Below are 27,609 nucleotides of genomic sequence, written 5' to 3' on the forward strand. Positions count from 1 at the left end.
ACTGGCTACATACAGCTGTCTCCCGAAACGTCACCTTGGATTTATGATGTCTCTGAAGTTTTGGAGTGACTTTATTGTCTGTGTGTATTAAAAAAAAAAAAAAAAAAAAATATATATATATATATATATATATATATATATATATATATATATATTACATGTAATGTATATGAATGTTGTCTGTGTCCTCTGTTCAATTTAGCAAAATAACACTAACAAAAACACTGAACTGAGATTGTTAAGCAGTTTTTCAGATTGAAACATGCACAGTGTTAATCAAGTGCTGTTGCTTGTTTTGTTTTTTATTTGATTTTATAATATAGTTGGCATGTCATGGGATAGAAGAGGTGCCCTGAACTCATGAGTGTTTGATTTGATTGAGCAAAAATGGACTGATGAGTCTTGAAGATTTCCTATTTATTTGTATTTTTATATCAGTATTTTGTATACTCAGTGTTTAGGATAGCGACTGACCGGAGATCCCAGGCTGTGGCCAAGTTCATGAGCAAAGGTCAGCTGGACGTGTCGAGGAGGCAGGAACTGTCCGTAGTTCTGAATGGTGACCAGGCCTGTGTTTAGGGTGGAGGTTCGGCCATCACGCAGGGTGATGTGCCGTGAACATATTCCTCCCCAGTCACCTGAAGAACAGAGATGAGAGGACGGCAGGTGAATGAAAAGTTGACAGCTCATGTTTGATGATTACATTTAATTCCACCTGCAATAATAATATATATAATGCACAAACCCCAAAAAAGGAATTGCAGACCTAATGAAAACATCCCTACCTGTCACTCAGTTGCATAACTGAACTTGTGCTAATGGAAGTACCTTAAACCAACAATGTTTTGCTTACTGAAGCATTATTGACTTCTGAGGGGCCAGGCAGGGGGCCGCAGCCAGACAAACCAACAGACCTGCTGAGCTCCTCTCATTTCACATCAAAGCCTACAGAGAAATTTGACCTCTAATAGTCTCCTTCGACTTGCGTTTATGCAATGTTCCAGAAACTCATTCCCACAATTACAAACAGCTGGCCACATTCACATGGATGCTTGGGTTGTGACATCATCTTTCAGCAGACCAGCCAGAGGACTAGTTTTACAGAAACCAGTCCTATTGGTCAAGCTGAGCACCTATGATATGGTTCTTCAGTAAGCCTGCTTGTGGATTATAGTAAGGTAGTAAAACTCAACTTCAGGTTATTCAACATAATCAGCTCTTAAATTTGTGACATTTGAAGCTACCTTCAAAAATAACAAAAAAGTACTGAACCTAGAAGGATGCTGACCTCTTGTATTTCTATTTTAAGCCAAATAAATTGAGCAATTCCCAACCTAACAACATCCCTGTCCATGTTCCTGCTCACCCACCATCATTGTCTCAGCACTTCATGCCAGATTTAGCTCAGTCGACTACCATGGTCATTTCCATGTCATTTCCATGTGTCCATCCTGTGCTTTTGTGCCCATGTGTGGTTCAGGTTAGAGTTCTCAGCCATTCCTATGCAGTCACGTGAATTTTATGTAATGCCTCTTACACAATGCATTGAGCAGCACCACCGATCCTAGGGGGTAAGGCTTGTGAGGTGCATGTCTGTTAAAGATATTTGGCACCCGTTTCAGAAAAAAACTAAGTTCACAGTGTCCGGGAACCAGTTGCGGGCATCTGGATCCTGCACCAGTATGTTTGTGTAAAATAGTGGCCGTTGGTGTAACGTCCGGGAAGGATGAAGGACAGTTAGAGGTTGAAAAACAAAAACAAAAGTGCTCCTTATCTCTACTGTGGAGGTTACTGTAGAATTAAGGAGCAAGGACAAGCGCTGCACAACCTTCAGGGCAGCTGCCAATGACAATACAATAAAATGAGACTGTTTTAACCCTCAGTATTCAATTTCACATTACAGGTTTAGCCAGAAATTAGGAAGATTTAAGCTCTTTAGATTTAAGCTCTTTAGATAAAAACATGAGAGATGTTGTCATAATGAATTGTATTCCTTGCATCTAAAAAGAAAAAGAGAGCTGTTTGATTTATAGCACACAAACTGCCAGGCATGATCCCCCCAACCACATTAATCAAGAATTCTGGATGCATTTCTGCAGCAATCCTCGCTTTTGACCTAAAATGGCCCCCCTGATGGGATATTCAAGGAGCTGGGTTTCCTAGAAAGAGCATTACATTGAGAGGCCTGCATTGTGGATTTTGGCAGCACGAGCAGAAGAGGGGCTACGATTTTGTCCCCTCCTCCTCCTGCTCCTGCTCCTCCTCCTCCTCCTCCTCCTCCTCCTCCTCCTCCTCCTCCTCTTCGCCACAGAAAGGAGCTGTAATGAAAGACTCCTATTATTAGCTCACTTGATAAACAAATGGAGAAACAAGCAATCCTCCAGGCCACTTGCACCTTCATGCCATCAGGAGGAAACATGCACACAGTAACACATAGTTCAAGGAATATTTGGCATCACTAATTCACATCCTGGACAATAGATTACATGTGCACTAAGGCACCTTTTCCAGCACACAAACACTCTCTTTCACATGGTTTAGTATGAACAAACAATAGTAAAGGGGCAGTCTTTCCTTGGATAAACATGCAGGGGGAGTCCCAGCAGCTTAATAACACTGTCAACAACAAAAACAGACGTGGCAAAAACACTTTGACCGCTTATAACACCGGAAGATTCTCAGAAAACTACAGTAGCTCAACAACGGGAAGTCAAAAGTAAATAGTTTAACTGCATCCGGGGACTTTCAATCCCTGCTTTTGTTTAATGACCTTGACATTGCAAATCTCAACAAGAGTGATTTAATATGGTGTGATTTTTCACTGATGCAAACAAAAGAAAGGGCACAATCTTTCTGGGATGCTTGCCAAGTTATTCAACTTGGGTTGTAATTTAGTTCTTTTGCATGTCATTACCATTAGTTATGATAACATTTTACTTGCTGATTTTAGATTTGGTGGGAAGTTCACAACAGAGCACACTGGATCAAGAAACAGGAAAACTAAGACAACTATAATAGCAATTTTAATCTTTCATTTGCACTGTATGTCCTTTTGATGATTTTATGCTGCAACCTTATATTTAATGCTCTATTCTAGGATTTTATTTCTATCTATTTCTATTTTTCTGTACTTTGTTTTTATTTTTATTTTTTATTATTAGTAACATAATTGTATGTTTTAATGTTTCCATGTTTTTGCTATTATTGGGTTTTAATTTTTTTCTCAAATTGCATGATTTTATGTTTTTTGTTTCCAATTCTTACTGTTAAATGTTTGTTTTATGTAAAGCACATTGAGTTGCCATTGTATGAAATGCGCTATATAAATAAAGTTGCCTTGCCTTGCCTTGCCTATAAGAAAATCCCTATTGTAACAAAAAAATTGTTTCAAATAATAAATCATCATAATCATTGTTTAAGCAGAAGGTACCACTGCATAATCTAATAGACATTTACAATGGCAGTTTGGGCAAAAATGTTATTAGTTTAGGATTTAGATTATTTAGATTGTTAACCTGTGGCGATGACTGGAATAAGTCTGACTGATTGTGTTTTGCCCACCCTACTTGGTTTCGCTGCATCACGAAGTCATCATGTCCTCAAATGTATGTTGTTAACATGATTGATAGAAATGAAACACGAATATCAAAGACTTGTGCAAACAAGCATGTTGGGGCGCCAAGCTGCATTCCTTAGAGATCCCCTCCAGACATGTTTGAAGACATACAAAAATACTCTGGTTTGAATAATAATGTATGTGTTTGTTGTGTCTTTGTCATCTTGTTAAAATCCTAAAATGACATGTCCTCCTTGTCTCTCATTATAAATACAGACTCTATGAATATGAAAACATTGTTCTTTTCAAAAGTTTAACTGCTAGACACAAGATGCCTCCTACTTTACCTAAAATTCCATTCAAGGCTTCAAATTCCCACATCAAACTTGTAACTTGTATAAGTTGCATATTTGAACATAATTGGCTCCAAATTGGTTGTGATGTCACAAATCATGACACATGATACACACCTTAAACTCAGATTGAGAAAGTGTGACAGGTTTAGTTGCACTGTCAGCACGAACAGTGAAGCTCCGACAGATCACTTCTGATTTAAGATGCACTGCAGTCTTTCTCTGTCAACAAAGGGTCAACTGGAGAATTTGTTTGTTTGTGCTTCCATGCTTCAATGTTCTGGTTCGTAGTACTTTATATAGCCAACAAGAAGTGCTCAAACTACAGCTCACTTACAGATTCAAGTCATAAAAATCAAAAATGTTGATAATAATTGTGCTGTCTCTGACTGATTATGGCTTCTGTCAAAAGATTGAACTCTTACAGCTCTTACACAGCTGTCAGTGGCTACTGTAGTTCAGACTCTCCATAATTTTAAAAATTGTCATGGCCTAAATGAGGTCATAATCAGCCTTTAAATCATGTAACATCATATATTTTAAGTTGACCTTTCCACTTCAGCATGCATTAACCCATTGAAGGATGTGACCTGACATCCCTGCAATGAGTTGGACCATAAATTTACAAGTATTTATTACATTGTTGTACTGACAGAGTCTTTGAAAGTATGGAGACACTGTATTTTTAAGGTTTCAGTTGGCTTAATTTTAAGACAGGACACAAAAACACACTGTCATTAAAGTCTGCGTAAAGAATCTTGATCTTTAAAAAAAAAAAAAGACATCAATGACCAGAAAGATAACAGCTAAACATATCAATAATTGTAAGCATTTAACTTTCCATGGTGTTAGCAGTCTCTTGAAGTTCTACATTGTACTAGCACACCATGAAATTAATACTTTAATTATAAATTGGTATTTTAAGCATACATATTCATTTTTACGTTGGTATTTCAAGGACTACTGAAAGAATAATGAGACTCCAGCCAGTAATCTAAAAAAAAAAAAAAAACCTTCAGCAACACCCAACACATTGTGTGGAAAATTACTATCTGTTCCTCAATTTGTCTCAGGAGAAGAATTCAACTCTTGTGAAAGCTCGAGTGGCACGAGACCTTTTGGGCCCCAACCCCCCGTCTCCCACTGACGTATCAACACAGAACTTGGAGAGGTTAGAGGAGGGGTCCCAAATGATTGATGGGGGGTTGTGTGTGTCTACGTTTGTGTGTGTGTGTGTGTTTGCATTGTGCACCATGCTGTAGCTGCAGGGGTATCGGGGTCTATAGTTTCATGGTTAAAAGCCTTGTATTACCTGGGACCACTATTAAACTGACCTAAAGTAGGTTACAGAGATACTGAGGTTAAGGAAATGTGTTTCTCGAGGTCAAACGTTATCCACATTTAATGCTCTGCTCATACTTTGTGGCGGTCACGTGGGCCGGAGAAGTCACAACAATGTAATTGCCACAATGCATTTCTATGCGAGTGTGTGTGTGTTTGTGTGTTGCTCATGTGAGACGTCACCATGGTGATCATGCTATGGAATGCAGTCACCAATCCTCACTAAGACGTCTAGGAGTGGTGTGCGTCTTATGTGTATGTGTATGTGTGAGGTGTGTGAGGTTCACTGCTTGCTAATCACATGTCATTGTGGTGGTCTGCTCTCACGCCCCTCAGTTTAGCCAATCAAAAGCTGCATAAGAGACAATGTCATAAATACAAGCAGGAAAAACCTCCTACAACCATAGTTCCCACATATGTCTACAACTTTCTGCAGCACAAAAATAAGACAACACACAGAGAGAGTCTGTCACTAAACCTAAGAGACGTGGTTGACGTTCAGAAGTTATATTGTCTGCAGCTGCTTTACTTTATATATTTAGGTCAACAAACATTACTTTACTGCTACTTACTACTTAAGAATTAAAAGGTTTTATGACACATGATCTGAAAGTTTCTGACCTTTGTTTCCACAATGATATTCATCATTTCAAGTGTTAAAGCAGATACTGAGCATTCCCAAAACATTCAGTGTGTCAGAAAAAAACATGTTTTTTATAAGAAAATCAGCTATCAATAATAGTTCCCATTTATTATACACTTAATGGACATTTTGTGAAAGCACATGTCCCTGTTTCCAACAAAAATGAAGAGTTTATTTATTAATTAAGGTCTAATATCCATTAATCTGTTGATTATATTTCCGCCCAACCGCAGAGGGTCAGGCAGCTTTAAATGCAAATCAGTGAGGACCGTTACTTAAGGAGTTCACTCACGTTTTGTTTTTGGTCTCTCAAACCAAAACACTGCCTGTGTAACAGGCCTGAAATAGGAGCTGTGGATTTCTTGCAGCTCTGTCGGCCACAATGTCATTTAAGAAAAGAAAAGTTATTGTGCTCAGTATGATTTCATCACACAGCATTTATCTCGTGACATAAATAGCAGCAATCTTACAATCAGAGATAAAGTTCACACAATCAAAATAGAGCAGAAAAAAGCCAATAAAATAATTAAGTTTGTACATTGGTTGCAACACCTTAGATAACACTACAAACAATTTAGATTTAGCATCATATGCATATGCTCAAAACTGTCCTTCTATCATGCTATCAGTGTGGCTGAATTCAAGCTCATTCTACACTGCTGACTCACCTCTATCATGTGTCAAATAATTCATACCAATTTTGTAAAGTGTGAGTGTATAAGGAGTTTTAAGCAAAGCCTCTGGCAAGCTTGTGTGCTGTTAAGGCCAAGGGAGTCCTGGGAGTCCAGAGAAGGAGCAACGCATTGACAGATCAACAGTGATTCACACAGAGATTCACACAGCTTGGCAAAGTAGAAAAACATTATTTCTCTTTCCCGGTCTGATCATTTTCAGCGTGGACACACTTACCTGTTTCTGTTTAGCCTGCCATATGAGTCTTGACACAACTTTGTCTCTACTGTCAAAATTAATATGCTACAGAGTTCAGACATGAAGTGAAGCAGCATTATTAATCAGTTTAATGTATTGTAATGCTCATTATCTAAGTGGCTGTGCACTCAATTAAACAATTGACTGTAATTTTCATTCATCATGTGGCAATTGTCCACATAAAATAAGTAGATGAATATAGCTGTATATTATTGTGTTTTTTTGGAATTAAATAATGTATATAGAAAATATTACGATCACATTTAACCAATGTAATTTTCAAACTCAGTTATATAATAAAATAATGTGATTTCCCTAAAAGTCAGATATAGAATAAATATAATATATAATAAAGATACCGTGAAACTTGAATCTATAGCTATATTACATTGACCTAACATGATTTTTCAAAAGCCAAAAGTGATTAATTAACACTGATAGAATGTGATTTCTTAAATATCTAACATATTTATATTATTTATACTACATTTATCCAATGTAATTTTCCGGTAGGTCTAACATAACAATATCAAATTAATGTAATGTATTTTTCCCTGTCAGCTATACCAACATTATATTTTTCAAATGCATTTTTCATTTGTCTGTATCAAACTCAACGTACAATATTGTGCTGATTGTCTGATGCATTTCTTTCAGATCTAAAATATTTAGTCAATATTACATTATTATATGTGGGACTATTACCTGGCTGACTCCTGACTGTCATGATGATAACAAGACTCCTCATTATACTCTATTCCTCTGAAAAATAAAAACACATCATGAAGAGGGCATAGCGAGCGGATGTCAGACACTCCTGCTGTTTTATGATATTGTCCTCCAGGCAAAATAGAGTTATGTCTTTATCATTCCTGACAGAGTGATGACAGTATTCCTAGCACTTGTTTTTGGTGTGTAGGAAACCAGAACGCCTGTTGAAATCCCGCTGAGTCAAGGACCTTAGGGCTGTGAGCTGCGGGGCAATTGTGCAAACCATTTGTATCTGCATTTGTCATCTGTGTACACAACACTCACCATTCTTGCCATCCCAGGCGAGCCCCAGCACTCCACTGTAGTCTCTGTTGGTGAGCAGGTAGGACAGGCAGTAGTTGCCCCAGTTTTTCTCTGAGTAAAGACTCAGCAGCTTCTCAGGCCCGATGTACAGAGGCCGTAAAGGATCTTTTTTATCCTCCTCAGTTGTCACCTGGAGAGAGAAAGCGAGACAGACAGATACTCTGCTGAGGCAAATATCCAAATGCCCCTTGAGAAATAAGGACGAAAACAATAACACACTCCCCCTCTGCGTTGAGAAAGCTGGTATTATATTTCAGTCATTCAAAATGATTTTAGGGCTGAGAGTCTGTCCCAGTCTGAGTCTCACTGGAAGAAGAAGACATGTAGGCACCATCTGAGACTGATCCATTAACCCAATTATCTCCATCAATGGTCCACTCAGTTTCCCTCACTTAGATAAGGACATCATGTATTTCTCGTGAATTAAAACTTGAACAAGTCAAAGCCAGGATTACTGGATGTATGGAGTTATCGGTGAACTGCATCTGAAAAGTGTCTAAGATGTAGGACAATCATGTTTGTTTTAGTGCAGGGCATCTTACGTGGAGGGATTTGACTCTGAAGTTGATCAGCTTGACTCCTTCAAAGTCTACCTTGTCGTAGATGTCATTCACAGCTCGAACGTAGGAAGCAACCTGAGAAAAAAACATGCAGATATGTGAGGAAACAGAAGATTCATCCTCAGCAAACACCTCCTGTTTCTGATCTTTGAGGTACCAGATGGTCCAAAGAGTTAATTAAACACTCTACAACTTGAGAAAAGTTGTAAAGTTAGTAAAAGATACTGAACTTCCCTAAAGCTTTCTGTGTGTTTTTTGTATTTTCAGCACATTTTATGCTACATATGTGTCATCAACTTAGTTAAAATCTTCATATGCATGTATTTTCTCAAGTTGCAACATTACAGAAAATGACTTCAAAAGACAATACAATGACTTGCAGAAGGTTTTTGGCTAAACTAACCCTTTCATTTGATTTGAAGTTCTGATTCAAAGCAAACAATACACATCCTCGACTTGGGTAGCAGCGCCAGTCACACTTTCAAAGAGGCACGTGCAGACCACTCACATGTGAAGGTCTGAGTCTATACAGCAGGAGATGAACCTACAGTCATGCCTGAAGGGAATTTCCATTACTATAAATATTGACACCTTGGATTCATGAGACACTGAAACCAGGTCAGCCATGATAGACAACAGCATTTTGTCTATTTACACTCAAAGATCACACCACGGCATCACTTACAGTATATTTTCTCACCCTGCTGTGCTACAAAGGTCTGGCAGGGAACCAGGGACAACAACAAGTGTGTGTTGATGGTGGAAAGAATCTGAGGAAGGTCAGAGGAGTTGATGATGACAGACAGAGCTAACGGTAGTGTAGCCACTCACACACACACACACACACACACACACACACACACACACACACACACACACACACACACACACACACACACACACACACACACACACACACACACACACAAAAACACCAGCTAACGACAAGTTGCGTACTGATTAACTGACCTTACTTTGACCAGACAGGGAATGAATTAAAAATGCACAGATGTGATACAGATCAAACAGCTTAATTATTGACAAGAAACATACAAATTAAAATGCATCTCAAATTGAAACTTGGTCAGATGCTGAGAGCATGAATCAAAAATAACATCTGCTCTTCTCATGTGTTATCAAAGATGGAATGCAATAATAAATATTGTTTAATGGTTTTCATTTTGATACATTCCCATAAGAAAAGTAAACATATTCATGTTATGTCACTGGATTCCCATATCAGTATATGGCCTTACTCAATATCAGGATAGCATGTCATATGACCTCTGACCCCAATGACAAAAGCATTGTTCAGACAGGATAACTCAAACAGAGACAGACACTTAAATCACTCTTAAGTTGCTTATTGCACTGAGGCAATCCAGGCGCGCTAACAGGCAGTTTTTAACCCAGAATGTCATTCAAATCTGAGTATACCTCAGGTCAGCTGACACACATCAGCTCAAAACGGTCATGTTAACATAGAAATATAAGTTTATTCCTATTTATGAGTCTAAAAAGTCTGAAAACTGTAGGTAAGTGTATTTCATACACCGTTTGCTCAACAATGAAGCTCAGAGACAGTTGCAGTCAATTTGCTGCTCTGATAAGGTCAAAGGTCAAGAGTGCAGGACAAAAGGTTAAGAATGTTTGATGTTTTCAAAGTAATAATCCACTACAGAGTTCACAGAGTGCGTTAAATGCCAGACAAAGGTCTGTAAATGTTTAAAATGTTTGGACACTTCAGGAAGCAACTCTACCGTCCATCCATCCACACTCAGCCTTGGCAGGGTGGTTTTATATGCTTCACAGTGAAGGTGACTGCTCATGCTTGTTCAACGGTGTGGACTGATGGCTCTGACACAGAGCCTTATTTGGCAAAGTGCTTGCTCTCCGTTTTGCCATCATGTTCTGTGAAAGCGAGAACGTTCACATTGTCCCCTCTACTTGTGCCATGTGCAATGCCTTGACAGCTGTGTGCGTCTGTGCAGGGCTTGGCATTTGGCCCAGCTGAGACTTAATTCAGCCTTGCAGCAATAGCAACAGCTTGGTCCTTTATTAAGTATTGTTGAGTATCTCAACGGTAAATAATGCACTACCCCTAAAACAAATTGTTGTTGTTTTTTCTGGTGAGTTATAAGACGTTGAGCATTTATGGGAAACAAGTGAAGTAATCAAACATCCTTTTCACTTGTTTTATGAAAATAAGACTTTAGCACGAGTTCAACCAACAGCCCAGGAAATCCTGTTGTGTAGTTTTGGTGTTTTTGAATACCTGCAAAAGCACTGATACTTAAAGGCCCAATATGTAACTTTTCTGCATTAAAAGTCAAAAAATGATTAGACCTACAGTATGTCATATGTTTTGTTGAGTTGGATACTTGCATTATCCCAAATGTTTCCAGCAATGTTCAAACCCAGAGCCCCTAATTTAATCAAGGTAGTGGTCCGCTTCATTTGGTCGGTAGTCAACAGTGTCATATCCCGTTTGAGCATGCGTCAGCCCTGTGGTTATCAACCAGAGCCTGCCATAAATTGACTTTTTGTCTATTTTTAAGACATTTCTTTTTAGTCGTTTTTAAATTGATCATTTAACGAGATGAAGGATTTTAGTAATTGGACGTCTGGATCTGAAGTTATCAAAAAACCAGACTGATCAAACATTAGCAGCAGCTTGGCTCACAGCCCCTCTGGACGTGCTGTGTGTTATTACCGTTTTTAAACACTGGGTCCGTTTGTTTTGGAAAGGATGAGAAATCAGCTCCAGTTAAAACCTCCTGAATGATGAACACTGAAGAAATCCTAATACCCATTATCCCACTCTAGTTCACTATGTCATTATGCTCCATCTTTTGTTAGTCTTTTAACTGAGAGCCTGGAGTGGCAGAAAATTACATACTGTACATTTAAGAAATCATGAAAAAGAATCTAAATTTCTTGTCAAAGAGAAACCAAAGCAAAAGCTGTTTGAGGATATTAGATTTGAACCTGAGCCACAACAGCTTCCACGGATTTGAACCTCTTGTAGTAGAGGTGGTCAGCGTGGAGGTGGAGCAGGCAGCTGGTCTTTGACTCATCAACTGTCCTCCTCGAGCGGCTCGTCGCTGCCTCCTGTGGCAGAAATAACAAAGACACAAAACAGGAAGAAATACATCTGACACAGTTTGCAGAGGAGACAGTCTGATGGGAAGTAGATCTGAACAGTGATATAGCCAGCTTGTACTTGAAACCCATTGCATCATTTGTCTTCATTTTGCAGGTGGAAACGTGACATCAGATCAAAGCATGATGTCAATTAAACCTGGAGACTGGCTGTGGGCTGAAGGTATACGAGTCCCAGTGGGAAAGGGACATGTAGCAACAGGAACACAGCTTGGAAGCTCCACTGGGAACAACATCTGTTCAGACCATTTCATGACCAAACAGTGGAAATGATCCCCACCAGCAGGCACGTTGATAAAAATAGATCTACAGTATAAGCATCCATCTATTGTTGTCAAGGGACCACCACCTAGTCGGTCAGCGGTTAACAATAAATAGGGTACCCAAGGGGTAGATTAGCTAAATAGATCTGGCAGATGTTTATAAGCAATATTTTTTATAACACAGGGAATGTTATCTGTAACAGCTACTGAAAAATTAGTTTTGGCTCAGCTTTAATCTTTCTTAATTCATCATGTTACCTTTTCTATGTGTTGGTTATGTTACTGTCCTTGTGTCCTGCATTAAAACCTGTTATTTGCTTTTAGTGACTCAACAGGGTGAACTAAAGTGGCCGGATGAATGAGCGAATGCACTCATAAATTAGGTCAGTTGCAACCACTGAATCACATTGATGTATTCCCTCCAAGAAACATTTGAGTTTGGAGTTAATTGGCTATAAATGGTATTGCAGATGAGGAGACTTTCAGGGCGAGGACAGAAAAAGAAAGTGTATTTGTGTGTGAATTCGCTGAGGTGATGTCTGGACTGTCCTACCTCATTGGGTCTGAGGTTTTGGGCGAGGAGGTTTAGATGTTCTGCACCACAGAATCCATCAGGGCCAGCTCTGGATGGCAGGACTACATAAAAACAAACACAGAGGCTCCTTAGATACACATATGTACATAAACCATATTCCATCTACTCTGTCTTCTCACTGTCCTTTAGTCAAACTAACATGATGATGCACACATGCAAACATTTGCAGAGTACATTGTCTCTCTGTTCATGGCCTTTTTATTATATGTCATATATGAGTAATTTGAATGTAGGGCAGAAGAAAACAGCATTCTCCAATGCTAATAAATTATTGAACAGAGTTCAAACACAGAGCTTAGTTTAACCCACTACTGTGAATTTGAAAGGGCAAATAAGAGATTGTGTGCGATAAACTCACAAATAAACACAAACCAGCTGTGTGTAGTGGGCCAAGGCCAGTGTCTTGTATTTGGAAAATTACTTATTAGTTGGTGATGAAATTACTATTGTAAGCTGGCATGTGTTGCATTGTGTGTGCTTAAGCAGGGGCAGTAAACAGGGATAAGACACTGATTGATTCAGGGGCTCAGAGACCCTTAAACACACTGTGAATCATAGAGATCAACTCTACAAGGGCCCTGAGAATATTGTAAAATTTGGCAAATTCTTTTCAGACTAATAGACTGTTTGAACAATTGCTGTGGATGAACCAAACTAACTAAGGACCTGTAAACATAGCAAGCCTCCACGTTTGAAACAAAGCTGTGCCTTGTGACATATATCGTATACTTATCTGGTCCATATGGTTACTATTATTACTTTATGACCCAACTGATATAAAACAAGTTTGTTTCATGGGTCGGGGATGAGATCCTGCCCCAAGTGGAGGAGTTCAAGTACCTCGGGATCTTGTTCACGAGTGAGGGAAGGATGGAGCGGGAGATCGACAGGCGGATCGGTGCGGCGTCTGCAGTAATGCGGGCTCTGCACAGATCCGTCGTGGTGAAGAGGGAGCTGAGCCGAAAGGCGAAGCTCTCGATTTACCAGTCGATCTTCGTTCCTACTCTCACCTATGGTCATGAGCTTTGGGTAATGACCGAAAGAACAAGATCGCGGGTACAAGCGGCCGAAATGAGCTTCCTCCGTAGGGTGGCTGGGCTCTCCCTTAGAGATAGGGTGAGAAGCTCGGTCATCCGGGAGGAGCTCGGAGTAGACCCGCTGCTCCTCCGCGTTGAGAAGAGCCAGATGAGGTGGCTCGGGCATCTAGTTTGGATGCCTCCCGGACGCCTCCCGGGTGAGGTGTTCAGGGCACGTCCCACCGGTAGGAGACCCCGGGGAAGACCCAGGACACGCTGGAGAGACTATGTCTCTGGCTGGCCTGGGAACGCCTCGGGATCCCCCGGGAAGAGCTGGACGAAGTGGCTGGGGAGAGGGAAGTCTGGGTTTCCCTGCTTAGGCTGCTGCCCCCGCGACCCGACCCCGGATAAGCGGAAAGAAGATGGATGGATGGATGTTTCATGGAGACTACTTTTAGGACTTAAGATGTCAATGTTATCTATTCTACACCTAATAATCCACACTGTATGATCTTTTTCAGTGTCAAAACAAAATAATGATTGTAATTAGTTTCAACAAGGCCAAAATATATTCATGAAACAAATCAGGTAGTGCTGTTTCATTTAGTATCTTGTCTGTGGTTCAAATTTACAGTTTGGAAGCAGATAAGGTGGTCTCACATTTAAATCATTCTTGTTCAGTGCAATTTACAGCACTAAGTGCATCAGCAGAAATTGTTTCCTAGTCAACTAGTTAGGAGCTTGTCAAGCAACTAACATAGGCTCACATTCTCGGACACTTTATAAATAGAGGACCCGCATTTGGAAATCAGCACATTGGTCCTGAGTCCGAGGGTACAGGGCAGTCTGTGGAAAATGCTGTGATTAGCTGCTGGTTTGATTTCACTAAAGCAACATCAGCATTTTTGATTTGCAACACCAAGAGGGGGGCTGCCTCATTCAGATTGATGCAATAATGATGGGGTTGCAGTCATGGGAGGCATTGCATTTGCATAAATTGGCACATCATCTTTGCACTGGCAAGGACACAGGAATACACAAAGATGCGAGGAGCCAACAGGACCTCCTTTTGCAACAGAGAGTAATAGGTTTGTGGTTAGGGATTGTGTGGAATCTGCACGTAGATATAGACGAAAGCATGTAAATGTAAGGAAACAACACTGTTGCAAAATGTTTCATAATCATGCAAAGAATCAAAACAATAGCCTTTCCAAGATCATTCTCAAACCCTGGGGTTCTGTGGCTGAATACAAACTCTAAAAATGTCAGCTACATTAATGTCGAGAAAAATGGCTTTGAATTCCGCACGTTACAGTAGGAGTCACATGACATAATAATCACTTTCACATGTTGGTTGCAGTAATAAGAGAGCAGCAGAATCAGGCAATGTTTTGCCAGTTAACTGGTGACCCATGAGAGCTTCAAGGAGTAATGCAAAGTGTGTGTGTGTGTGTGTGTGTGTGTGTGTGTGTGTGTGTGTGTGTGTGTGTGTGCGCGTGCGTGCGCTTGCGTGCACAAAAAGCCTGCCAACAGTACAACGCATCCCAGGATCAGACATGGTCCTACAGTGAGAGACAGGCAACACATGATTGGATCACACCATCCTATGAAAGTCCTCCAGCCAATCACAAACCTGTAATTCGTTTTATACATGGCATGAGTGGGGGTGGGCTGCTGGGCTGGAGGTGGACGTGGAGGCCTAAATGCCGGGTGTAAACTCACGGACAGAATTATTTCCAGACCTTCCTCCATGTTTTCTCTCGGTATGTTTTTACATCTCTACCACTTAATGTTTTAAATGTTTCTGAATTGTGTTGCAAAAGTTGTAAAACATTGATTTATTCTTTTGCAAATTAAAAAGTGATAAAAAATATCTCACTTAATCTAGGCAACATGATTTAAAAACAATGCAAGCACTGAGTTCCTTAACAATTTAAAACCAAGGAAAGAAAAGGAATTTCCCAAATGATAAATCAGTATCACATTTCGAAATTTCCCAGCAGCTGTTGGAAACTGAGTCTACACTTCAGAGTAATGTAGGAAATGCATACCAGAGCCTTGTAATACACATTCCATCTTCAACCCTGCTCATATGTTAAGTGGGTATGGCGCATTGCACAACTATTGATTGCTCAAGTGTCATTTTCCCTCCAAGACATGCCATTATGCGACATTTCCATTTTTACCCCAAAGTCACAGCCTAAGTGCCACACAAATGACCCTCCAGTCATCTCAAGTGCCCTCAAAATACCCTCTGTGCTCTGTCTAAGTGCCCTCAAGTACCCCATTGGTTAGTTAAAGTGCAAATTGACCATAAATCTAAACATAACCTATAACCCTGTTTGCACATGACAGCATCTGTGCACATCGGTCACATTGCTCAAGAACAAATGGCCATTGCTCTGATTAAACCTCCGATTAGACCTATCAGTCATGTTATGGTCTTTCTAACCACATGGCCTCAGAGGTCTTATAAAACACATATTTCACATGCATAGTGGGAGCTTTTCTGCCCAACATTCTCCTTATTTACACTCATGAAACTTCTATTGAGCCAAAGCTGCTTTACACTTTATATGACACTGTATGACTACTGGCTGGTAATAAAGAACTGGATTTGCTATTTTTCAATACTCGACTTTCTATGTGGCGTCTCAAAATTATTCTCTTACATTTATCAGACCGACACTACTTCTGAGCAGTACAAATGTAAGAGCTTCTTCTTTACCACTAATGAGAAACGCTGATAACCTTCAGGTATTGCTGCAACACCGAGAGTTTAGCCAGGGTTCCACAGAGATAAGTCTCAAATCCTCCAGGCCTGTATAATTTGGCAACAAATATTATGAAGAAACACATTTTTGAAGGATAATTTACTGTATGCTGGACATAACTTTTGACAAACTACTCACAACTTCAAGGAAGCTCCATCCTGACAAGCACAATAACAATAACAATATCCCCAAAACATTAAAAAATGTCTACTGGTATTTAAAGTCAGTATATTATACTGTTGTATCATTCATCTTAAGAAAAAATAAAGTTACAATAATATTTACCCATCATTCATACTGATCTAAAACTTCAATGGGAAGTCTTCTTGAACAAGGGTGTAACTCCTCTGTAGATGTACACAAAAACACACATGGACACTGATGACTCTGAAGAACACAATGCATACAGATAAAACAACATCAGAGTAAATAAGCTCACAATGTGTTGAAATGAATCCAGAAAAGGGGTGTGAATATTTGAGAATATCATTATTTGATTCTTGGCTGATATGATTCAGCAACGATTCTGGATTCAAAACTGATTCTTGTTTGAATGAATAGAAAAGGGGGCACTATTTTTAGTCTCTTGCTACAGTATACTGTGTGCCAAATCATTCACTAGTGTGTCCTTATTCCTATGAAATACAATATGAAACATAACTGGCAGATAAGATACATGTTCTGCAGTATTATCTTTTAAAAATGTTGACTGCAATAATTACTGAATTAATTTGAAAGCATCTTAGAGTCTCCTGCCTATATGAGAATAACAAAATAAGGGGGAGGCCTAAATGCTCTACTGTGTTATTATAACAGTAAACTTATATCTCCAGCATTGAAGAGCAGCCTCTCTGCTGTACTGTTAGCTCTGGGGAAAGACATCGCTATCCAAGACGTTGAGCAGGTGCAGGGTTTTTGAGGTGAAACAGACTGGACACCAAGTTATTTTCTTCACCTGAAAGTTGGTTATACGTGAGTACATTTTGAGTATTATTTTCATATAGGTCTGATTGAATAGTGTTTTAATTATCATTATCCCAGATGTTTTGTGTCTGCCTGATTGTTGTCTGAGACATGGTCTGATAGTATGTTGTCTGATAGTATTGACCAAATGTTTTTTTATGCATTGTTTCATGTAACTCCGGCCCCCCATTCTAAAGAATTTTTAGGACCATGTCCTGTGTCCCAGATCTGAGGGACCTCATGACATCCTCCATCTCAAGGGACAGAAGGTCCTTAGACAATCTTTGTTGCCTCCCTGGGCGACAACTACAGGAAGTGTAAATACACACAGAACCAAATGCATTATGTCAGTGTCTGGTGCACTTGATTGTTTTATCGAAATATCACGTGCCAAATCACAGTTTCCTGCAGATATGCTGGCCTGTGAATGAAAGAACAGGATGTTGTCAACTACCTAATGTTAAGCTTTACTACAGTTGTGAAAGGGTTTTAAAAAATGGCGGGAAGTGTAGGGAGGAAGGCAGCCATGACGTCTGTGGAGATTTAAGGACAAACATGGGGGTGGAGGAGGAATTTTGGCACAACTGCTCTACGTTTCTAGGTAAATGCTTTCTTGGAAATAACTGAACACCAATCCAAATGTGCACGCACACACAGCCAAGGAAACAGACAGGATAGAAATTCATGCACATTCACACTGACACACATGAAACATTTTGATACATCTGGAAAAACCATAAGCTGACATAATTGTAAAACACCTAATATTTTATTTTAATCTGTTGTCGTAGGAACAAGATCCTCTATTATTGTCCCCTTTGCCTTTAGAGACTCATATTATTGGCATACGGACTGCATTCATAGAGCGTTTTTCTTCACACACACACACAAGCATGCACACATACACACACACACGCACACGCACACACACTCACACACCAATGGCAGTAGAGCTATCATGCAAGGTGCTGGCCTGACCATTGGGAGCATCTTGGGGTTCAACACTTCAACACATGGACAGGAAGAGCCTGGGATTTAACCGCCAACCCTGCAATTTGTGGATGATCTGCTCTACCTTCTGAGCCACAGTTGCCCCCATATCCTTTCCCTCTCACTTTTTCTCTTGCTATACTGTTACCCTTCTTCCTCCTCCTCCTCTTCCACTGTCATACCTTTCTCCTTACTTCAGGTCCCATTGCTCCCACTCCTCCTCCTCCTCCTCCTCCTCAGAAAGTCACGCCATCTTCAGTTTATCTTTCATTTGGCTGGTTTCCAGAGTGGGTCCATACACACCCCCTGCCCCCCTCTGAACTCTAAATATGCTCTTCTATTACATTATAACCCCACTCTTACTACGAGTGAAGGGTACATCTGGTTCATTGACCTAACCTCAGTTTGGACCAGAGCTTGAGGCTGTAGGTACTGTATAGTTATGAGAAAAAAGCCATGAGGGGGGGGTATTTCACTGTGGTTGTTTTTCTTTCTGTGAGACCGCCAAGAGGACTGTGAATCATACTGTGGGGGGAGATCTACTGTAGCAAGGAATTTCTTTTTGGCTCCCTCCACTATCACCAAATAGCCAGAAAAAGCAGTGGAGCTTATGAGGAGTCATTTGCACAAGCTTTCTTTTTCTTTTACACTGCACACTTGGGGGGCAGTTCAGAGTTAGTCCAATAGCAGCTTGTACGACAATTTCGTAAAGTTTTCTCCTACTTTAAGTGGAAAACTAATGGTAGCCTTACCCATGTCATCCTCATGGTAGATTATTGAATGATGATCTGTTGAGGTGCTGTTGTATCGATGAACCGGCTCTATGTGATAAGCCCCATTTTCTGTATGGATGGTTCCCTCAAACTGACCCTGTAATACAGAGCCATGGCACGATGAACCATGTTCACCTGCAAGACCAGATCAAGAGTGATAACAGGGTCAGAGAGGAACACAGATAACAAATAATGGAGAAAGACAGACAGACAGACAGAATAAACAGATACTGAGAGGAGCATTAAGATTAGAGGGGGCAGAGATAATACTGTATCAAAGGTAAGATATGAGGCAAAAGAGAGAAAGAATATATCAACTCACATTTAAGCCAGTCAGTTTTAAAAGGGGTGATTAATAGCCTTGATTCCAGTATAAAATTTGAAATTTCCTTTGAGTGAATTAAGCTTGACATTAACTGTTCCCAGTCCTGGTGGGTCAGATTTCCTTGTCTTACTTACCATCTAATGTTCCTGAATATATGTGAGAGAGATCAGCTGATGTGGAACCGTTTTCACTGATCAACTTAAAGTTTCTGGAAAAAGCCTCCGCATTTCGTCTCAAACGCAGGCGGAAAGATCTGAAGGAAACAAAACCACATATAAACAACTTGCAGACGTGGTCAAAGCTTTGTGTTGTGGAAGATATTTAGATCTATCAGCAGCAGGCAAATATGGACTAATAACTAACTAAAGGTGTTGTTGGTTTTTGTAAGAGGTATAAAGAGTTTGTTCAAACAGAAAAATACTGTATATTTAACCAACCTGCTGTATGCAGTAGTTTTGCTGCCAAAGTTAGAGAAATTTGAAATTACCTGTGAAAAGCAGTAAAGTCAAGATGCAGTGTGTATCCCTGAGGTTGTGTGGCTCTCCTGGACCTTAGGTGCTTTCTGTGGAGATCTTCCCTGTCATATGACAGTCCCTCATAATGCTTTATGTATGGACTGATACCGCCTACAGCACCTGACATCAAAAAGAAACTCTAGTTACACTTCGTCAAATGCTGTATGTTTCTACTCTTAAAGGCAAACAGAATTTTTGTTTTGTTCGACACTCGAAGATTTCTCTACAAATGTTCTCCTGATTCTCTAATGTGATTCCTTGGGCACGATGCGACTTTGTACAGTATATTACATTAGTTTACATTACTTTACATTATTCAAGCAGGCTTTGGAAATTCTGTTTTGGGGAGAATATTGTGCACTACATTGCTGGGTACAATAACAATAAATGGTATCACCTCACACCTTGCTTCACACTTTACAGAGGAATCTGACATTGATGCCCACTCTCAGCTGCAGCAGCTCACATCAACAACAAAAAAACCCAGACTTTATGCAGATGATTACTGTACTTATAAGATCTTTGAAAGATTGCAAAAGAAAAATGCCTTACAGTTGAAGTAAACTACCCTATGTGACTTTCACAGAGTTTCAGAATTTTGGATGGGCAGGATTGTAAAAATGACATTAAGGACACCGATGAAGAAAACCACTTTAGAGTTGTTTTTTTGCTTTTTAAATAAAGCAAAAATCCAAAATATCTGATGGTTTCATTTTCTCAGAATTTAAAAATGTCTATCTTACATTATATACTCTCTGAGTTTTGGGCTTTTTTGATAATCTTGGGCTTAAGGAAATTGGGATGGGCATTCTTCACAGTTTTGTAAATGTTATATAGACCAAAACAAATATTTAATTGACTGATAAAGTTGAAACTGAAACTTAGTGTTAGTTGCAGCCCTTATCTATTTACAGTCACTATTGCAGTCATAGATTACTCAGTGTTAATACATGTGATTATTACTTCCCCTTTTACTTAGTTTAACTTTCTATATTTATAGCAAACAAGCTATTGTTGTTCCTTCTGTGAATTTTAAATAGATCACTTCCTCTGCTGCAGAGGAAAGAGAGTTACGGATATATTTAAAAATACTGTATTTAACTGGCCATGGGTGTGCCTCATTCATGGATATACAGTATCATTTTCAAAGGGTACTATTTTAACTCTCTCATCACTATCCAAAGTTTGACCACCATATGACTAATCTGTCATCTGCCGAGTAAGTGGTGATTGTGAAAGTGCTGACTAGCAGGGGAAAGTCTTGGAACAGACCTGCAGTCGCTTGTCCAAGATGTTGTTACTGTGGCCCCACCTGAGTGAATCACACTTTCATTAATCACAACTAAGAAAGCCAAATGTTTTGTCCGTATCAGCGGTAGGTTTTGGATGAGGGCTCCAGTTAGTAGCATTCCAGAGAGGACAAGCAAAGACATGTCTGAGGGCAGAGGAGGACAGTCCACCACAGGAGCCAAAAACCACATATTCACATTCACAAACAAACACACACACACACACACACACACACACACACACACACACACACACACACACACACACACACACACACACACACACACACACACACACACACACACACACTAATCCAGACACTCCACCGCCACACTACCTGTAATCCATTCACGACAGTCCACCAACAACAGCAGCAGCCAGTAGCGTTGAACCTCCATGATCTCCTCATCAGTGTGTTTCTGTTTTTCTTCTCTTTCACAGTTTATTCTTCATTCTCCTTTGCTCACTTCTGTCTTTCTTTGTCATGCCGACTGACTTTACTTCTCTCCTAACCAGCGTTGTACCTGTGGTCTTCATACACTGGAATGTGACTACTCTGGGAGTTCAAGCCAGAACTCAACAAGAAGATATGAATGCTCACACAGTGGAGAGGCATATTCAGACTTGTTTGTTAGAATGCTATGAGTTATCTGCACAGTTAAAGAAGGGTTTTGAAATAGGACAATTACTTAAGAAATAGAATAGAAAGAGGATGAAAAGTAAAAGGAACATCTGGAATTTAGCTGTGACATTAAACACAACTTGAAATAATAATACTTATGAATCAACTGTAAATGCACAACACTCAAACACGATATCTATTAAAAAAACATGCTTGTTGTTTCATCAAACTGTTTATGGATTAACACTGATTAACAATGCATTCCACAAGAGTTGTGCTCATGCTTAGCTGCCATGAATGTATTATGGGATCTAGATACCAGACTCAAAGATGCCCGAAAGAAATATACAACTGTAAGCCAAAAATGTTCTTTGTCTTCCATGTTGTGCAGCCCATTAAATGTGCAAAGGAGTGTTCCTCTCACTCAGCCCACTCAGAAGAAGTTTTACATTTTAAAACTTTAATAAATTAAAAATTCATAACACAAAGATTAACAATTGACCTTGCAATTTGAGATGTCATGTCCACATTTTTATAGTTGTCTCTTTTTTAATGGTGGTCGCACAGGATTGTTTTGCTTCAATATGGTGAGTGACCATGCCATACTCCCTCAATACATCCATGGCTCACAATGCATGCTGATGTATAACAGGTATAATGTTCACCATTTTATTGATCTGCTAACAGCTGCTAATTTGGACTAAACAAGTACAGCAGCGGCAGATGGGAAAGCCAGTGTTTAGCCAGGTATCTGGTCATTAACTAAACACATACATTGTAACCTGGCGATGATACTATATGAGAAGTTAGGGACCACCAAAGTTATCTATTCATGGCATCCACCAAATACTTAAAGACATTTCAGAACCACAAATGTATTTTTCCTCAAAGAAAAAAGCCAGGGGACCACAAAGTCTGTAGGATTCATTCTTTACAGACCATGAATATCTCGACCAAAATAGGTGCTGAGATATTGTGGTTGGTGGACCAACAAGCCAACTCACATTTGACCACTGTTGGCTAAAAAGAACTTGCATTATGTAATTGATAATAAATGTCAAACCTTGTACTTTAATGGGGGGTTTTTCTATATCCTGACAAAGGAAAATGACTCCCACAGGTCTGATTAAACACCCTTTTTCTCATATTGTGCGGTGGCGAAATGGCTAAAAATATAAGAAGGAAGTCATCCTTTGTATGATTCACACTGTGTTAGAGGTGTTTTGTGGGCTCTTACCAATCAAAGTGTGACAAGTTAAGGATATTTTGAGGAACAATAACATCTCAGGAGGAAATGGGATACCATTTGACCTTGAAATTAGGTTAACTAAAACAAAGGTTCTGCTTAAAATAAAAGCCAACACTTTTGTGTACAGTGTGTACTTCTGCTTAGATAAACAGCAAAACATTTACAACTGTTTTTTAAATTATATAAAGCATTTTGCACAATTTCTGTCATCTGTATACGTGTTTCCATTTCACAGTTAAACATCTAGAAATGGATAGCAGCTGAGAAATGTATATATTTCATAAAGGATTATGTATTGCAGCTAAAAAACATTTTTCAGATGGTTACGGTTAAGATACACTGGCAGTATCACCACAGAATATTGTTGCTGCCACAGGAGCTCAATTACTAACTGACCTGCAGCAAATCGCAGCAGCTTCTCCTTATTATAAAAATCACAAGTAACTCCATGCAGTGTCTCAGATGAATTACCTTGAAAAGTCACATCTAGCCATCAGTGCCAAGATAAAGGCTTTGCTGAGATTCTTACAGACTGATGATCAATGGAGTAATGTGTGTTAACAACCACCAAACACATTTCTTTTGCTGTAAATGTTTTCTAAACTGATTAAAGGCTTGTCTTGTCACTAATATCAAACCAGTCTTTTTCAGGAGCCAGTTGGTGCTGCTAGTGTAGGACTACATGCTGCTAAGTAAAGTCATGTTGGCAACCAGATACCAGTAAACCACACTGACTGTAGTGTGTATGCAGATACAAGGAAAGTTTATACTGATGGATAACAATTCATTACAAGACATTATCTTACTTTACATAATTAACATTATTTATGTATTGAAGGTCTCTTGATCTTTATTTCTGAAGTTTTGCAACTATGTTCAGGCACTCTAAGCTGCTGAGGAGGTTTGAGATGATTTCTAATACATGTGACCTGACTGTCATTAAGAAAATGAACTAACATCCCCATCTACGACAGTTCTACTCAGGTCTTAGCTGGGTCATGTCCAGCTGTAAAATCTTACACATGTTACTTTTGGGCAGAGTGCAGACATGTTCTTGGCCTGAGGCGCTACTACAGACATACTACATCACTAACTTACTCCCACAGGTCAATGTTTTACAACCTAGATTACTGCCTAACCTCCCCCATCCTTCACTTATCTATTGACCGCCTCCCACGGAAGCTTCCTGCTTCACACCGATTGGCCAGGAAGGGATCACCCGGATTTTGAGTCATGACATCATGGGCCCAGGCACACCCACAAGTATGGGCTCACACACACACACACACACACACACACACACACACACACACACACACACACACACACACACACACACACACACACACACACACACACACGCACACACGCACACAAGCACACAAGCACACACGCACGCACACACACACACACACACGCACACACGCACACAAGCACACACGCACACACACACACACACACACACACACACACACACACACACACACACACACACACACAGATGGAGTTTGTCTTCTTGAAACTGCAATAGAAGGAAGTGCAACTGAACACCGCTGAGTGTCCTTCAGGTCGTCCTATTTTAAGAGGTGCTAGTGCAGAATTATCTCAAACTACGTAAAAATAAAAATAGCGAGGAATAGGAATAGATTGAACCCTTGTAAATTTGACACCCTCTAGTGAAACCTTTACCCTTCTGTAATTACCTTAATTTTGCATTGTGGAGATGTTACTCCAGGACATTGACTTTAGGTGGTGAGGCAACTGAAACACAAGCTTTCTTCAGTGAAACGTGACTTGATCTCAGCATTTCATTTCATGCTTGAAGGTGTTCTGCCTCACTTGTGTATGGGCATACTATAACAATCTTGGCATGGAGAAAGAATTTAGAGATGAAATCAATTCAAAGGGATCACAGTCCTGAGATCTCTGGGAAACATTTGGATTTCACTTATTGTTTCATGATCAGCAAGCCCTTACAAGTACAGTATGTGTGCATAAAAAGTAAATGATTTACAGGCCATACTGCTGTAACTGAGGCTGTCAGGTCTGGGAAAGCGTCCATATGTATATTCTCTGCTGTCCATTAAAAATATATATTCAGTCCTGCTTTTGGACTCTGCAGGATGTGATGTTCTCATGAGGTTTGCTCAGCACTTGACTGAAATGTTTTCATGGGAGTTTTTGGTTGAGGCTAATTCAAACCAACACTACACATGACATCTAATCTGACCCCACAAATGTCTGGTATTTAGTGCCAAACAAAGGATCATGGGATAATTAGTGCAACTTCGGGCCGTTAGCACTTTTCTTTGGTTCTCGGAGAGTTCATAGGCTATGGGAATTATCAAATCACATCTTTCTGCTGACATAGCCAACTGTTAAATCCCTCACAGACTTCACAGACCTGACCCACTTCACAAAGGGCTGCGACGTTCCCTTTCTTTGTGCCTGGGCACTGCACAATATCCAGCCTGTGTCACACTTCATAATGAACACATTGTATTCAAGACTTTGACATAGATCTGAGCTTAGGAGATAGGGAAGCCGCCATCCATCTTTGTCTGTTTATTGATGTATCTGATGCCTTCGCCTGGACTCAGACAGCTGAGACTGTGAAATTCCGCACTCGCAAGACTAACTGTATGTTTGTACATCATGCTAATTAATTTGTCCTAAATACATAACAGTGTGTGGTGGCCTCTTTTAAACCTAAAAGTAAAACTGTTAGTTCTTGAAAAGCACACTCTCAGAATACTTCAACACAGCTTCACATTGGCTCCAGACAAAAAGTTAATTTGAAAAAAATGTTTGATCAAATTATTAACAGCAATTATTTTAATGTGTTGTGTACAGGTATTGTGCAGCTATGCAATCTGTTGTTAAATACGTGAGCTATGACATTAAAACAATTTTGAAATTCTTTCATGTTAAACATTTTACTGAAGTTGTAAGCACATGACAATAAGTCCTTGTTGTATCTAACCATCTGGAAGTAATTTGAAGGAAGGTTCATAATCCTTGCTGCAGTAAATTTTTCACAGGTGCAATCTCTCAGCTCAGGGTGACAGTGAGCAGGGAGTCGGCTGAAGATTATAGTTTTACTGCTGGAGTCATTTCACTTGCAGCGCAATGCCTCCCTCTACAGAAAGCTCTTAAAAACAAAGAGTAAACACTGGCTGCATGGAGAGTTTTCATTTGCAGTTTTTGTTCATTTTTCCTGCTAACCTCTGTGTTAGGTTACTGTTTTTGAAGATATTATTTTTGTTTTTGAAAAGAGTTTTGATATTATCTTTTTTGTTTGATGTTTAAAAACCTTTTCTTCATGTATATTATTTATTATGGTTCCAAGTTTGGCAATGTCAGTTGGTCGTTCGGTCCACCACTTTGGTCCAGACTGTAGATCAGACTTTTCGTCCAGCGCCACCAGCATGTTGACATTTTTAGTTGTTATTGAGATATCTCAGCAACAATTGAATGGATTCCATGATATTTGGTTCAGACAATCATAGGTCCACAGGATTAGTTGTATTTAAGTTGGTCCCCTTACCTTTCATCCAGCATCACCACCAGGTCAAAATTTCAATTTGTCAATTTTATTTATTTTATTATTATTTGTCAATACTTTGGTTTATGACTACATACCTCTAAAACTAATGACATTCCCATTGTGTTTAGTGTGAATAAGTAAATGTTATACTCATATACACATATATTTGATATATAGGTTACCATTGTCACTGTGAGCAAGTTAACATGCTGATGTTAGCTTTTAGCTCAAAGCATCACTGTGCCAAAGTACAACCACAAGGAGCTGCTAGCATGGCTTTTCTTACTAAGCTGCTCCAACAACCCATTGTTGCAATTTCATTTTAATATTATCTTTCCTTATTGCGTCGATATAGTAGATATAGTCTGGTAATCAATAAGTTGGGAAACAGCAAGCAGAGACTAACTGGACAGCACACTCTGGTTAATACTGAGGTCAAATATTTGTATTGTCTATTGGGTAACACTCAATAGAAAGTAAGGAACCAAGATATCTCACTCGATTGAGAACAGTAGAAGGCCAAGCGCTCATCCCACCTCCTGCTTTTTTCCATCTTGGGTCCAAGGCCAAGGCCGTTAACAGCTACCCAAAACAACAGAGCAACAGAATAACTGCACAGACTATCAGCAGAGATAGGAACTGTCTCTGCCTATTGAACTGACATCAGGATAAACCGTTTTTGATACGCTTATGAGGTGAAAAAGAAACTTCTGTTACTAAAACACATCCAATAACCTTGACACTTTTGGGAATGCAGTGCAGTCTTTGTCATGTTGAAAGATTTGATTATATGTCACAGTTTGGAAAAGACAATGACAATGTGTCAAACCACAGGTTCAGTTGTTCTTCCAGTGTTCTCACATCAAAATACACAAATATACTTGTTGATATTTTAACACAAAATTCAATGATGAATTTGTGCCTTTTCAAAACGTATTAGTGTTTACATTTATGTCTCACATATAAATCATCAGTTTTGCTTTGCAAAGAAAAAGCAGATAATAGTAAAAATATTGAAGTGTGCATACTGTTGGGTAATGTTTCTATTTACAGAAGAAAAAAACAAGC

General features: G+C 39.5%; 2 protein-coding genes across 2 annotated transcripts in view; both read right to left on the reverse strand.

Annotated features, from left to right (window-relative positions):
• The window catches only part of si:ch1073-396h14.1 (disintegrin and metalloproteinase domain-containing protein 10), a 28,905-nt gene extending 8,580 nt beyond the window's left edge, over nucleotides 1-20,325 (reverse strand). Inside the window, exons 1-8 of the mRNA XM_062424998.1 lie at nucleotides 19,806-20,325; nucleotides 19,453-19,571; nucleotides 18,973-19,128; nucleotides 12,436-12,518; nucleotides 11,446-11,568; nucleotides 8,440-8,532; nucleotides 7,859-8,027; nucleotides 475-638 (exon numbers count right to left, since the gene is read on the reverse strand). Of these exons, the coding sequence (XP_062280982.1) occupies nucleotides 475-638; nucleotides 7,859-8,027; nucleotides 8,440-8,532; nucleotides 11,446-11,568; nucleotides 12,436-12,518; nucleotides 18,973-19,128; nucleotides 19,453-19,571; nucleotides 19,806-19,960 (1,062 nt within the window). The 5' untranslated portion in view covers nucleotides 19,961-20,325. The remainder of the gene's footprint in view (nucleotides 1-474; nucleotides 639-7,858; nucleotides 8,028-8,439; nucleotides 8,533-11,445; nucleotides 11,569-12,435; nucleotides 12,519-18,972; nucleotides 19,129-19,452; nucleotides 19,572-19,805) is intronic.
• The window catches only part of ccl25b (chemokine (C-C motif) ligand 25b), a 133,698-nt gene continuing 115,433 nt past the window's right edge, over nucleotides 9,345-27,609 (reverse strand). Inside the window, exon 6 of the transcript XR_009925452.1 lies at nucleotides 9,345-9,395. The gene's annotated coding sequence lies outside the window, so the exon portion shown is untranslated. The remainder of the gene's footprint in view (nucleotides 9,396-27,609) is intronic.

This window comes from Scomber scombrus, chromosome 8 (genome assembly GCF_963691925.1).
Source record: "Scomber scombrus chromosome 8, fScoSco1.1, whole genome shotgun sequence".
Classification (NCBI taxonomy): Eukaryota; Metazoa; Chordata; class Actinopteri; order Scombriformes; family Scombridae; genus Scomber; species Scomber scombrus.